The sequence below is a fragment of the Microtus oregoni genome, unplaced genomic scaffold (assembly GCF_018167655.1).
Source record: "Microtus oregoni isolate MIOR12 unplaced genomic scaffold, Mior012 000016F_ref0000370, whole genome shotgun sequence".
In the NCBI taxonomy this organism is placed as follows: domain Eukaryota; kingdom Metazoa; phylum Chordata; class Mammalia; order Rodentia; family Cricetidae; genus Microtus; species Microtus oregoni.
Window position 1 is genome coordinate 24,446,984 of NW_024543075.1, and position 14,333 is coordinate 24,461,316.

Below are 14,333 nucleotides of genomic sequence, written 5' to 3' on the forward strand. Positions count from 1 at the left end.
TAATGTGGCAGGATACAAGATCAACTCCAAAAAATCAGTGGCCTTCCTATACACTAAAGATAAGGAAACAGAGAGGGAAATCAGAGAAGCATCACCTTTCACGATAGCCACAAATAGCATAAAATATCTTGGGGTAACTCTGACCAAGGAAGTGAAAGATCTATATGACAAGAACTTTAAGTCTCTGAAGAAAGAAATTGGAGAGGACACCAGAAAATGGAAGGATCTCCCCTGCTCTTAGATTGGGAGGATCAACATAGTAAAAATGGCAATTCTACCAAAAGCAATCTATTGATTCAATGCAACCCCCAATCAAAATCCCATCAAAATTCTTCACAGATCTGGAGAAGACAATAATCAACTTTATATGGAAAAACAAAAAACCCAGGATAGCCAAAACAATCTTATACAATAAAGGAATCGTCTGGAGGCATTACCATCCCTGACTTCAAACTCTTATTACAGAGCTATAGTATTGAAAACAGCTTGGTATTGGCATAAAAACAGAGAAGTCGACCAATGGAATCGAACAGAAGACCATGACATTAACCCACAAACCTCTGAACACCTGATTTTCGATAAAGGAGCTAAAAGTATACAATGGAAAAAAGAGAGCATCTTCAACAAATTGTGCTGGCAAAACTGGATGTCAACATGTAGACATCCATGGAAATAGATCCATATCTATCACCGTGCCAAAACTCAAGTCCAAATGGATTAAAGACCTCAATATCAGTCCGAACACACTGAACCTGATAGAAGAGAAAGTGGGAAGTACTCTACAACACATGGGCACAGGAGACCACTTCCTACGTATAACCCCAGCAGCACAGACATTAAGGGCCTCATTAAATAAATGGGACCTCCTGAGACTGAGAAGCTTCTGTAAAGCAAAGGACACTGTCACTAAGACAAAAAGGCAACCCACTGACTGGAAAAAGATCTTCACCAACCCCGCAACTGACAAAGGTCTGATCTCCAAAATATATAAAGAACTCAAGAAACTAGACCGTAAAAGGCTAATCAACCCAATTATAAAATGGGGCACTGAGCTGAACAGAGAATTCTCAACAGAAGAAATTCAAATGGCCAAAAGACACTTAAGGTCATGCTCAACTTTCTGCAACAGGGAAATGCAAATCAAGACAACTTTAAGAGCAAGGAAGGTCTCGCTCTTGGATTGGGAGGATCAACATAGTAAAAATGGCAATTCTACCAAAGGCAATTTATAGATTCAATGCAATCCCCATCAGGGTCCCATCAAAATTCTTCACAGATCTTGAGAGGACAATAATCAACTTTATATGGAAAAACAAAAAACCCAGGATAGCCAAAACAATCCTATACAATAAAGGATTGTCTGGAGGCATTACCATCCCTGACTTCAAACTCTATTACAGAGCTACAGTGATGAAAACAGTGTGGTACTGGCATAAAAACAGAGAAGTTGACCAATGGAATCGTATAGAAGACCCGAATTTTAACCCACAAACCTATGAACACCTCATTTTTGATAAAGGAGCCAAAAGTATACAATGGAAGAAAGAAAGCATTTTTAACAAATGGTGCTGGCATAACTGGATGTCAACCTGTAGAAGAATGAAAATAGACCCATATCTATCACCATGCACAAAACTCAAGTCCAAATGGATTAAAGACCTCACTATCAGTCAGAACACAGTGAACCTGATAGAAGAGAAAGTGGGAAGTACCCTACAGGAGATGGGCACAGGAGATCGCTTCCTATGTGTAACCCCAACAGCACAGACTTTAAGGGCAACATTGAATAAATGGGACCTACTAAAACTGAGAAGCTTCTGTAAAGCAAAGGACACTGTCACCAAGACAAATAGGCAACCTACTGACTGGGAGAAGATCTTCACCAACCCCGCAACAGACAAAGGTCTGATCTCCAAAATATATAGAGAACTCAGGAAACTAGACTTTAAAATGCTAATTAACCCAATTAAAAAATGGGGCACTGAACTGAACAGAGAATTCTCAGCAGAGGAAGTTCAAATGGCCAAAAGACACTTAAGGTCACGCTCAACCTCCTTAGCAATCAGGGAAATGCAAATCAAAACAACTTTGAGATATCATCTTACACCTGTCAGAATGGCTAAAATAAAAAACTCCAATGATAGCCTTTGCTGGAGAGGCTGTGGAGGAAGGGGAACACTCATCCAATTCTGGTGGGAATGCAATCTTGTGCAACCACTTTGGAAATCGGTGTTTCGGTTTCTCAGGAAATTCAGGATCAACTTACCCCTGGACCCAGCAATACCACTCCTGGGAATATACCCAAGAGATGCCCTATCACATGACAAGAGCATTTGTTCAACTATGTTCATAGCAGTATTATTTGTAATAGCCAGAACCTGGAAACAACCTAGATGCCCTTCAATGGAAGAATGGATGAAGAAAGTGTGGAATATCTACACATTAGAGTACTATGCTGCGTTAAAAAACAATGACTTCTCAAATTTTGCATGCAAATGGATGGAAATAGAAAACACTATCCTGAGTGAGGTATCCCAGAGCCAAAAAGATGAACATGGGATGTACTCACTCATAATTGGTTTCTAGCCATAAACAAGGGTCACGGAGTCTACACTTGGTGATCCCAAAGAAGCTAAGTAAGAAGGTGAACCAAAGGAAAAGCATATAGTTGTCCTCTTGGCTATGGGAAGTAGACAAAATTGCCGGGGAGAAAATTGAGATCTTGGGGGTGGGGTGGGTTGGGGGTAAGGGGAGATGGGGAGAGAGGGGGGAGAGGGGAAGAATGGGGGGGGGGAGCTTGGGAAAGGGGGAGGATTGGGATGAAGGAAGGTTGGATGTGGGAGCACGGAAGCACGGTTCTTAGTTAAGGGAGCCACCTTAGGGTTGGCAAGAGACTTCAACCTAGAGTGGCTCCCAGATACCCAAGCCGAGGTCCCCAGTTAGTTCCTTGGGCAGCTGAGGATGGGGAACCTGAAATGACCCTATCCTAGAGCAATACTGATGAATATCTTGCATATCATCATAGAACCTTCATCTGGGGATGGATGGAGACAGAGACAGAGACCCACACTGGAGCACTGGACTGAGCTCCCAAGGTCCCGATGAGGAGCAGAAGGAGGGAGAACATGAGCAAAGAAGTCGGGACCACGAGGGGAGCACCCACCCACTGAGACAGTGGAGCTGGTCTATTGGGAGCTCACCAAGGCCAGCTGGACTGTGACTGAAAAAGCATGGGATAAAACTGGACTCTCTGAGCATGGCGAACAATGAGGGCTGATGAGAACCCAAGGACAATGGCACGGGGTTTTGAACCTACGTGATGTGCTGGCTTTGTGGGAGCCTAGCCAGTTTGGATGTTCACCTTCCTAGAAATGCACGGAGGGGGGAGGACCTAGGACTTACCACAGGGCAGGGAAATCTGCCTGGTCTTTGGGCTGGAGAGGGAGGGGGAGAGGAGTGGGGGGAGGGGGAGAAGGGTGGGAGGAGGGGGAGGGAAATGGGAGGCTGGGAGGAGGAGGAAATTTGTTTTTTTTTCTCTTTTCTCAATAAAAAAAAGTTAAAAAAAAAGACAACTTTAAGATATCATCTTACACCTGTCAGAATGGCTAAAATAAAAAAACACCAATGATAGCCTTTGCTGGAGAGGTTGTAGAGAAAGGGGTACACTCATCCATTGCTGGTGGGAATGCAAACTTGTGCAACCACTTTGGAAAGCAGTGTGGCGGTTTCTCAGGAAATTTGGGATCAACCTACCCCTGGACCCAGCAATACCACTCTTGGGAATATACCGAAGAGAGGCCTTATCATACAACAAAAGTATATGCTCTACTATGTTCATAGCAGCATTGTTTGTCATAGCCAGAACCTGGAAACAACCTAGATGCCCTTCAATGGAAGAATGGATGAAGAAAGTATAGAATATATACATATTAGAGTACTACTCAGCAGTAAAAAACAAGGACTTCTTGAATTTTGCATGCAAATGGATGGAAATAGAAAACACTATCCTGATTGAGGTAAGCCAGACCCAAAAAGAGGAATATGGGATGTACTCACTCATATTTAGTTTCTAGCCATAAACAAAGGACATTGAGCCTATAATTAGTGATCCTAGAGAAGCTAAATAAGAAGGAGAACCCAAAGAAAAACTATAGGCATCCTCCTGAATATTAACCTTCATCAGGCGATGAAAGGAGACAGAGACAGAGACCCACAATTAAGCACCAGACAGAAATCTCAAGGTCCAAATCAGGAGCAGAAGGAGAGAGAGCACTAGCAAGGAACTCAGGACCGTGAGGGGTGCACCCACATACTGAGACAATGGGGATGTTCTATTGGGAACTCACCAAGGCCAGCTGGCCTGGGTCTGAAAAAGCATGGGAAACAACCAGACTCGCTGAACATAGTGAACAATGAGGACTACTGAGAACTCAAGAACAATGGCAATGGGTTTTTGATCCTACTGCACGTACTGGCTTTGTGGCAGCCTAGGCAGTTTGGATGCTCACCTTACTAGACCTGGATGGAGGTGGGTGGTCCTTGGACTTCCCATAGGGCAGGGAACCCTGATTGCTTTTTGGGCTGACGAGGGAGAGGGACTTGATTGGGGAAGGGGGAGGGAAATGGGAGGCGGTGGCGGGGAAGAGACAGAAATCTTTAATAAATAAATAAATTAAAAAAAATAAATAAATATCTAATATTCCATATTAACAAAAAAAAGATGGCTGTGAGGGTAAAAGTACTTGCCGTGCAAACTTGAAGAGCCAAGTTTTGTTCCCACAACCTACAATGGAAGGAGAAAACAGAGTCTCCAAAGTTGTCCCCTGACTTCTACATGTGTGTGGTTGTGGTTGAGTGCCTGTGCTCACACACACACATCAAACACAATAATTAATAAATAAATAAATAAATAAATAAATAAAAATTTAGAAAGAAAATTATCAAATTGGCTAAGCACTAGAGAAAATTTATGGGAATTTTAACATTTGGAATTTCATTCAAGATTTGAGAACAGTCTGTAGGTAGGAAGAACAAGACTTGAAGATACTGTCTTAGGGTTTTATTGTCATGAATAGAGACTATGACTTCAGCAACTCTTATAAAAGAAAACATTTCATTGGAGCTTGCTGTGGAATAATCCTCTTGTATACTGCAAAGATTTGTCTCTCAAACTGGTGGCCAACAGCCAGGTGGGAAATGTAGGCAGGACAACCAAACTAAGAATGCTGGGATGAAGAAAGGCGGAGTCAGAGAGAAGTAACATGGGCATGCCATACTAAGAAAAGGTACCAAGCCACATGGCAAAGCATAGATAAGAAATATGAGTTACTTTAAGTCTAAGAGTTATCTAGGAACAAGCCTGAGCTATTGGCTGAACATTTATAATTTATATTAAGTCTCTGAGTCAGCTATTTGGGAAGCAGCTGCCCGTTATTTGAGAGTAGGCAATTGGGACAGGAAAACTCTGCCTACAGGGCCTGGCTTACACTTCAGAGGTTTAGTGCATTGTCATCATGGTGGAAAGTATGGTGGCACACAGGCAGACATGGTGCTGGAGAATGAACTGAGACTTCTACATCTGAATCTGCAGGCAGCAGGAAAAGAATGACACACTAGGTGTGATATGAAACCTCAAAGCCTGCCCCGTAGTGACACACCTCATCCAGCAAATCCACACCTACTCCAAGGTGCCACTCCCTATGGGCCTATGAGGCCATTTTCTTTCAAACCATCACAGACACTTTGAGTCAATGAATATTGAGAAAATGCACATGTGCCTAAATCCTCATCAACAGATATACAGTTCTATGTTACAGAGGGAAAGCTGACATAGATGAATGGAGCCTTGAAAATATGGGGTACACATTGAGATTACATGGATCCTACTCCTGCTTTCCCATAAGCACCTGTCTTAGAAACAGTGGGTGTGGCCCCATCTCTAGATTCTATAGGTTGATAACTTATTTCTATAACCACAGGATGGAATGCCTGTAAATTTTGCTAGAGGCTCCAAATTCAAAGCACTGCTCTTTCCTCTTCTTTCTGTAGACACTGCCAGCTCTTCTTCAGTCCTCATATCCTAAGGCTGAACTGATACAGCTAAATCTTCAAGTTTTTTGGAGATTTATAAAAGGAATTATACTGTCTTTGATTCAAAGAAAGAATTTCTGAGTTAGTTATCTGATAATTTTAATAATAAAATGTCTCTGTCTTAAAGCACATCTTTACTACTCTGTATGCACTATGACAAATGCTGGTTAGTCAAGGTTTCCCCTCATTCTACAGTACCCTCCTGTATGTTTTGTGTTGCTATGATCACAATATCTGACAGAAACAATTTTCAAGGAATAAAGATTTATTTTGACTCAGTTTCAGAGGCTGGAGAAAGGCACAGCAGAGCAGAGTAATTCAGACTGTAGTCAAGAAAGATAAGATCAGGAAGTGCCAGGACTCTGCTGGCTTTTTCCTTTCACCTTTTATTTTGTCTGTACAGCCACAGGATACTGCTCTTCATATTTAGGATAGGTCTTCTTCCCTTAGTTGACCCTTTCTGAAAATACTTTATATATTTCTTAAGTGATTTTAAATCTAGTCAATCTGATAGTGAAGACTTAAAATTGAGGTCTCTTAGAATCAGTAATGTATACAAAGTTACTAAGTCACTCACAGATGGATTAATATTCTTGCTTTATGACATCTTACTAATTTGTTATCAGGAATTATACTTTCTTCATTTGCAAAATTGGGCTAATAATAATTTGTTAAAATATCTGAGACACGAAGGTACTATTATGAGAGCACAACTTACTTGAAAACCCTTATATGAAAAGTAAAATTTTCTTACCTGAAGTGGCAGAGGATCATTTTTGTTTTTGAAGCCACAGTCAAAAACAATAGCAGCCAGCACTTTCTCAGATGTATAATCAAACAGAATATACTCCTCAAACTCAACTTCTGAAGGAAAGCCTCGAACTACAGAGAGATAAAGGTATCTGCTTAAAGAAAAACATCTCATAATTTTGTTTGAGAGGTAGGATACTACTTTACACAGACAAAAATCTACTAAGATCTGTGACTCTTATGACTCTCTTTCTTAAATGTTGACATGATTAACTAATGGACAGTCTGGGTATAAAATCTCACAGGTGGTTTATAAATTTTACTATGAACAGGTTATATGATGTTAGATGAGCCAGTAGCACAATGCAGTCCAACAATCTACACAAACAGAAAGCATTTAGTGTTTTTCTAATGCGGTGGAGTTCAGAGACTATGCACAGCTTCTTTGGAGGCGATAACAACACTCTAATGATTGCCATAGCGCTTGTATCACTCCAAGTCCACTGAGGTCCACTGACTCATAAGTGTTAAATAACTATATGGTATGTTCAAACACTGGAGCACAGGGGATACATGCTCTGTGAACCCATCAAGAGGCTCTAGTGCTCCTGATTTGGACCTTGAGATTTCTGTCCGGTGCTCCCGTGTGGGTCTCTGTCTCTGTCTCCTTTCATCGCCTGATGAAGGTTAATATTCCTGAGGATGCCTATGTGTTTGTCTTTGGATTCACCTTATTTAGCTTCTCTAGGAACATGAATTATAGGCTCAATGTCCTTTATTTACGGCTAGAAACCAAATAAGAGTGAGTACATCCCATATTCCTCTTTTTGGGTCTGGCTTACCTCACTCAGGATAGTGTTTTCTATTTCCATCCATTTGTATGCAAAATTCAAGAAGTCCTTGTTTTTTACTGCTGAGTAATACTCTAATATGTATATATTCCATACTTTCTTCATCCATTCTTCCGTTGAAGGGAAGAAGGAGACGGAGCACGAGCAAGGAACTCAGGGCCACGAGGGGTGCACCCACACACTAAGACAATGGGGATGTTCTATTGGGATCTCACCAAGGCCAGCTGGCCTAGGTCTGAAAAAGCATGGGATAAATCCGGACTAGCTGAACATAGCGGACAATGAGGAATACTGAGAACTCAAGAACAATTGCAGTGGGTTTTCGATCCTACTGCACGTACTGGCTTTGTGGGAGCCTAGGCAGTTTGAATGCTCACCTTACGAGACCTGGATAGAGGTGGGCAGTCCTTGGGCTTCCCACAGGTCAGGGAACCCTGATTGCTCTTCGAGCAGATGAGGGGGGGGGACTTGATCGGGGGAGGGGGAGGGAAATGGGAAGCGGTTGTGGAGACGAGGCAGAAATCCTTAATAAATAAATAAATTTAAAAAAAAATTAAAAAAAAATAAAAATGGCAGTTATAGATAAAAAAAAAAGAGGCTCTAGTAGACTGATGTGGACATTTTAAAATATTTCTCTTCTGACCTCTCCTGCTCCCTCCCATTCTCAGGCTTGTAATTCTAATAACTCTTGCCTTTGCTTCTCCTGCAAGTCTCTTTCCAGTTGTCAGTCAAGAACTTTCTTTCCTTCCTACATCTGGCAGTTAAGACATATAAATCATGGATACACTTTGTTATCTTTTAGATAGGTTCACTGGAGAAGTACCCCAACTACCATACCCAATGTCCCAATCAGCTGCAAGAAGCCAGATCAGTAATTATCCTTCTTACCTAATGGCAGTGATGGTTACCTCTTCAGAGGATGCTAATGAGAAGAAGTGACAGTAACTGAACAGGGCACTCAGGGCAGGGACTACACAAAGCATGGCCAGGAATACCAGAAGGGAGTTCTAGTTTTTCACCTCTTCCTAAATGAGCATAGCCTATAGGTTTCTATACAAAGGAAAGGGTCTAGAATTCCAGTACAGATATTGGTATCATCTTTGGAACTGGATTTCTAGATTTCCATAAATATGGGTTATAAATGTTTTTTAATTTTAGCCCATATCCTAAAGGATGTTAGGGTTACTTCTTCAGAGGGAAGAAGGACACAGAAATAAGGGAGAACTGGTTCCTCTGGGTCAGCAGGATGGAATTCTCTGGCATAGGTAGAGACCTAACATTTCAAGTTACCCAAAACATAAAAGAGTCAATCCAGTTTGATAAATTTATGACCTGGTTAGGGGACCCCCCACCCAGGAAAGCAGGATCACTTTAAGCCACACTTTAAAAAAAAGAAAGAAGGTGGAATAATTATTCCTTTAATGATAATGCACTTTTCCTTTCCAGAATTCTCACCCCATAACCCAGTCCCTGAGTTACCACAAGGTTCAGCTGGATCTGACAGGAAGGCATAACATACATACATACATACATACATACACACACATATGTGTGTGTATTATATATGTGCACATATAAATACATGTATATCACACACACACATCCTTCCCTCCCTTCCTTCCTCCCCTCTCTTGTTTTGTTTCTTTCTTCGTCTAGATGCTGTTGCTGCTTGTACCTGGACTTGCTTTTTCTTTCTCTAATGCTCCCCTTCCCATCATGTACCTGCTGTCCACCATATGGCCAGCCTCCAAGCTGGCTTTTTAACTACAATAATACTTTTCTCTTTGAATAAACTTCAGCTTTGCTTATCTTTCAAAAATATATTTTTGAGTTATAATATTGCTGGTGTAGTTTCTAATTTAGACAGAACTGAAAGCTCCAGGGCTGAGAACATAGCTTAGCAGAAGGCCTGCCTGGCATGAGTAGGACCCCTAGGTTCAATCTCCAGCACTGCAAACAAACCAACAAGCTGCAAGCCCTCAAACCTACCAATCTCCACAAAACTATAACCTAAAGAGAAAATGTTGAGGGAATCTCTGTTTTTGACATTACATTAAGGTAGGAAAATACTAGCTTTAAATCAACTATAAGAAACAGAGTATGATTTTTAACTTCAAGAGGAAGAACTTTTATATTATATAATAGGACTACAAATAACTTACATCTTTCTTATTGATCATGAATTTTGTATCATGTCTAAGGAATCAACTAGTTCTAACTCATAAAGATTTTCTCATATGCTCTCTCCAAAAGGCTTCATCATTTTACATTTATGTCTACAACCCAGTTTCAGTTAATTTTAGAGAAGATATGGATTTGTGTTGTCTTAACTATTGGTGTCTAACTGTTCCATTACTATTTGCTGAATAGATTTTCTTTCACTACATTCTGGTGCATCACTCTCAAAATCATTCTGGCGTCAGTGCAATAAATCTACTTTTGGGTTCTCTGTTCTCACACCTATTTATCTAAGTCTCTAACAATTTCACATTGACCTATCTATCACCAGCACAATGTAAGTCTTAATGGTAAGACATAGGATCCCCTTCAACTTTAACTTTCAACATTAGTTTGGTTTTACAGATTTTACAGATTTTCTAGAAAACTTGAAGTTAGGTCTAACCTTTTATAGTGGTGTTGAGATTCTTCTTTATATTCTCAATGATTTCTTTTACCACATCAATGTCAGAAGGTATGTAAACCAATTCCCATTCCTTGGCATCTTTGATGAAGGCAGGCATGGTAACAATGGGTTGAGGTTTGAAATGATACGGTCCAGCAATGGTTATATTCGTAAATGCACGGAATATCAACAACATCATTACAAACAACAAAGCTGCCATGATTTCTGTTACTGAACTAATCATCTGCCTCTTCTAAAGGAAGAAAAGTTATTGATTAGCTTAAGAGTACATATTAATTTCACATCAGACTTTCATTATATTTTTAATTCTGGACCACCATGGAATAAAGGGAAGGTGTATGCTTAGGACCTGAACTTATGATCTGTCAGTGATTAAAAGTATAGTATATATTCTATGCATTCAATTCTTATAACAACCTTATAGATAGCATTGAAAACAGGTGAAAATGTCATTGCTATTTGTCCATGTTCAGAGTGGACTATGGGAGTAAGGAGCCCCTTCTTCATACTGGAGCATGTATATCTCAAAAGTTCTCCTAGACTCCTTGTTCTGATGCTATGACAAGGAGAAAGGGAAATAGCAAACAGCTAATGATATTAAAAACAGGTGGCCTTGAGGACAGGTAGAAAGTAAAGATTTCCAAATGAGGTTGCTATTGCTTATCTCAAGTTATAGATATACCTGTGCTAGGAATGAGAAGCCAGAAGCTCATTCATGCAGAGGACGTTCTGCCTTGGACTCTGTCAGGCACCCCAGCGCGTGTGTTTAAACCGTGCTTCCCCAGTCACTTCTGCTGGACGTGATAAGGCAGACGGGATGTTCCGCTGTTCATCTGCCACTTTACATTTGTTATTTTACTCAGAGTCCTCACCCAATGGAGCACCGCTCTTTCTGGGATTCTCAGTCACAGACTATCTCGATTTCTACTGAATTTGTAAATACACAATTTTTCTATCTGCTGCTTTCCTTTTGTTCTTTTACTTATGCTTGCTACACGCTTAATAAACTTACTCATTTGAAACTAAAACTATAGATCTTATAAATCATTCTCTGGACAGAACAATCACTAAATTCATGATGCTTTTATCACAATGTCTCCTAAATTAATCTGATTGTTAACCTATTTAGAAAATTAGGACATAGGGCAACCATAAAAGGACGAAACCAAACAAGCTCCTGGACCCTCAGCCTGTTATAGAACCAAAGTAGAGTATGTGCTTCTCTTTCAGTAGTTTTGCCATGAAATACCAGGTTAGGCCAGAAGGCTAGGAGAAGCTCTTTGTGACCAGACCAATAATTGCTAGGATTTTATATAGCCACTTGAATGACCACTAGTAAATCCTACATATCTCAAAATGGAGATTAAATAAGGGGACAGAATTTTTACCAAAGAAAACCTCAAATAAAGATACCTTGATTCACTTATTCTGTGGTGACTTCAAAATCACTAATTTTAGAGGATACCCAGTTGGACAGCATATCATTAGTTATGCTCTATAGATAACATCTCTGATATGTGGATTATAATCAAGTTGCCTAGGTTATTTTCTAAGAACTTGAAGGCTACTTTTGTAAAACATTGACTTTTTGACCCTGCAGATATTTTATATATCTTGAAAAAAAAATAAAAATCTTTGCCATCTCTGCTTTACTATTTTGTCTTACACCTCTGCTACTTTAATCTTTGGTCAATTTATTCAGTACTGAATGTAGACATGGGGATCACTTGAGCAATGTTGCATTCAAAACTCTAATTCAAGGTTAAAATGAATCTAGATTTGTTTAGTCTTTCTCCCCTAGTTAGCATGAACAGAAGAATGAGACTATATATAAAAGGAAGGAAAAGAGTACCTGAGTTTCAGGAAGTTCTCCATGTATTCCTAGAAAAGAAGGATGACCGTCCCCTTCATTGGCTCCTCTCACCATTACTTTAATACATGTCTTTAAAAAGTAGTCTCCACACTAACCTACAGGCAGGAGCGGAAGACACTCTTGTGTTGCCTTCCTTTTTCTCTGCAGCAGAAGAGCTTAACAAAAGCCTTATCTGGAGATTTTCTTCTGGACTTTGTATATTACTACCTCTAGGCATTAGGCCTGGGTTGTGAAATTCTCCTGAACTATATAAACTACCTCTTCCCTTCTCCCCATTTTTTCCGGTCACTCTGCAGTATTGTTTCCTTGGCCTTTATATATTTGGAAGATCTACCCACAATTTTGAATTTTTCAAAAGTGCATGTACAGGTGTACACAGGCTGAAATGTAACAAATAGGCTCTTTTGAACATTCCCATGATACCTTTACCTACCTTTAATGTAAAATTTTTCCAGAGGAGAACTGTTAATTGTTTGACTATCAACTGATTCATCATTCTACCAAAAAAAGTGTGCTCAACTCTAGGGATGAAAGGTGTTTTTCTTTCTTTTTATTTTCCTTTCTTTTTTTTAAAATAACGGTAAGTTACCTAAAATGTGAGCAACAAACAATGGGATTATTTCTTTTTACTACTTTTCTCTTTAATCAGTCTTAAAATTGATAAGATTAATATCTGAAATTAAGCAAACTGTATTGATCCTAACTTTTTCTACTAGTATTCTTAATATAAAATAAAGATTCTTAATATTTAATGAAGGAACTGGAGAGTAGAGAAATGTAAGTATAATATGGTTCCATTTTTTTCCAGGTAAAATTGATACAATAATAACAGGATATGACTTTTTAAAATATATTCCATTCTTAATATATTAAGCATAATAAGTAAATCATCACTATTACAGCAACAAATTAAAAAGTAAATAAATGAAAAGTATCCATCAGTATGTTGTCATATGCTCAGAGTATAACACTCCATTCCCAGTGATGATGCATGAATATATTCAAATTCCCTACAGTATTTACTGCATATTTATTATACAGAATCACATTCTATGTTAGCTGCTATTGAGTATAAGATCGTACTCCATTTAAGCTCTGTTGGTATTAATTTTAAGAAAATCAGCTTGAAAAACCACTCTATGGTGGACCTTCTAGCACGACTGTTGAGAGAAGATCAGTATCTATGTCTAACAGCAAAACAGCTCTTTAACTGCTGAAAAATAAAAACACAACCATTACTAGGTGTGGTGGCACACACTTCTAATACCAGCACTCAAGAGTAAAGTCAGACTGGTCTACATTATCTGTTCTAGGTCAATGAGGGCTACATAGTAACACCCTGTCTAAAAAAATAAAAACAAAAGCACAGCTATTAAAAACCTTTAAAAATTAAGCTGGGTGGTGGTAGCGTACACCTTTGATCGCAGCATTCAGGAGACAGAGGCAGGTGGATCTCTATAAGTTCGAGGTCAGCCTGGTCTACAAGAGCTAGTTGCAGGACTGACACCAAAGCTACAGAGAAACTTTGTCTTGAAAAAAAACAACAAAAAAAAAAAAAACCAACCAACCAACCAACCAACCAACCAACCAACCAAACAAACAAACCTTTAGGAGGAAACAAGCTCCACTGAGAGCAGAAGAAGCCAGGAGCAAATCCAGTCCTGGGAGCCAACCAGTCCCAGGACACTGGTGGATCAGGATTGAGCCAACGATGTGACTCAGAGTCCCAGATCTCCACTGGAACAGGTACAGGGGAGTAACCACTGAGCCAGTGAGCCAGAGCCAGAGATCACTGAGGGTCTGGACATGAATCTGGGATCTTCAAGGGAATAGAACTAAGCCAGGATCCCAGTGGGTCTGGGCATGAGTCTAGGACATCCCAGAACCTCTGCCAGTCTGGGCATGAGTGAACCTGGGACCTCCGAGGGACTAGGCAGAAACCAGAGATCTGTGCATGACAAGGCATGAGTCTGGGATCTCAGAGGGAGTAGGCCTAAGCCAGGACCTCTGTGGGTCCAGGCATTGGTCTGGGACATCAAAAGGAATAGGCAGGAACCTGGAATCGCTGCAGGTCAGAGCTTGAGTCTGGGACTTCTGAGGGAAGAAGCCTGAGCCAATTCCTCTG

At 40.0% G+C, this 14,333-nt stretch overlaps 1 protein-coding gene across 1 annotated transcript in view; it reads right to left on the reverse strand.

Moving 5' to 3' along the window:
* Positions 1-12,701, reverse strand: part of LOC121457679 (phospholipid-transporting ATPase ABCA3-like) — a 121,256-nt gene extending 108,555 nt beyond the window's left edge. The window contains exons 1-3 of the mRNA XM_041666601.1: positions 12,642-12,701; positions 10,315-10,567; positions 6,845-6,972 (exon numbers count right to left, since the gene is read on the reverse strand). Coding sequence (XP_041522535.1) covers positions 6,845-6,972; positions 10,315-10,567; positions 12,642-12,701 — 441 coding nt within the window. The remainder of the gene's footprint in view (positions 1-6,844; positions 6,973-10,314; positions 10,568-12,641) is intronic.
* Between the last annotated feature and the right edge of the window lie 1,632 nt (positions 12,702-14,333).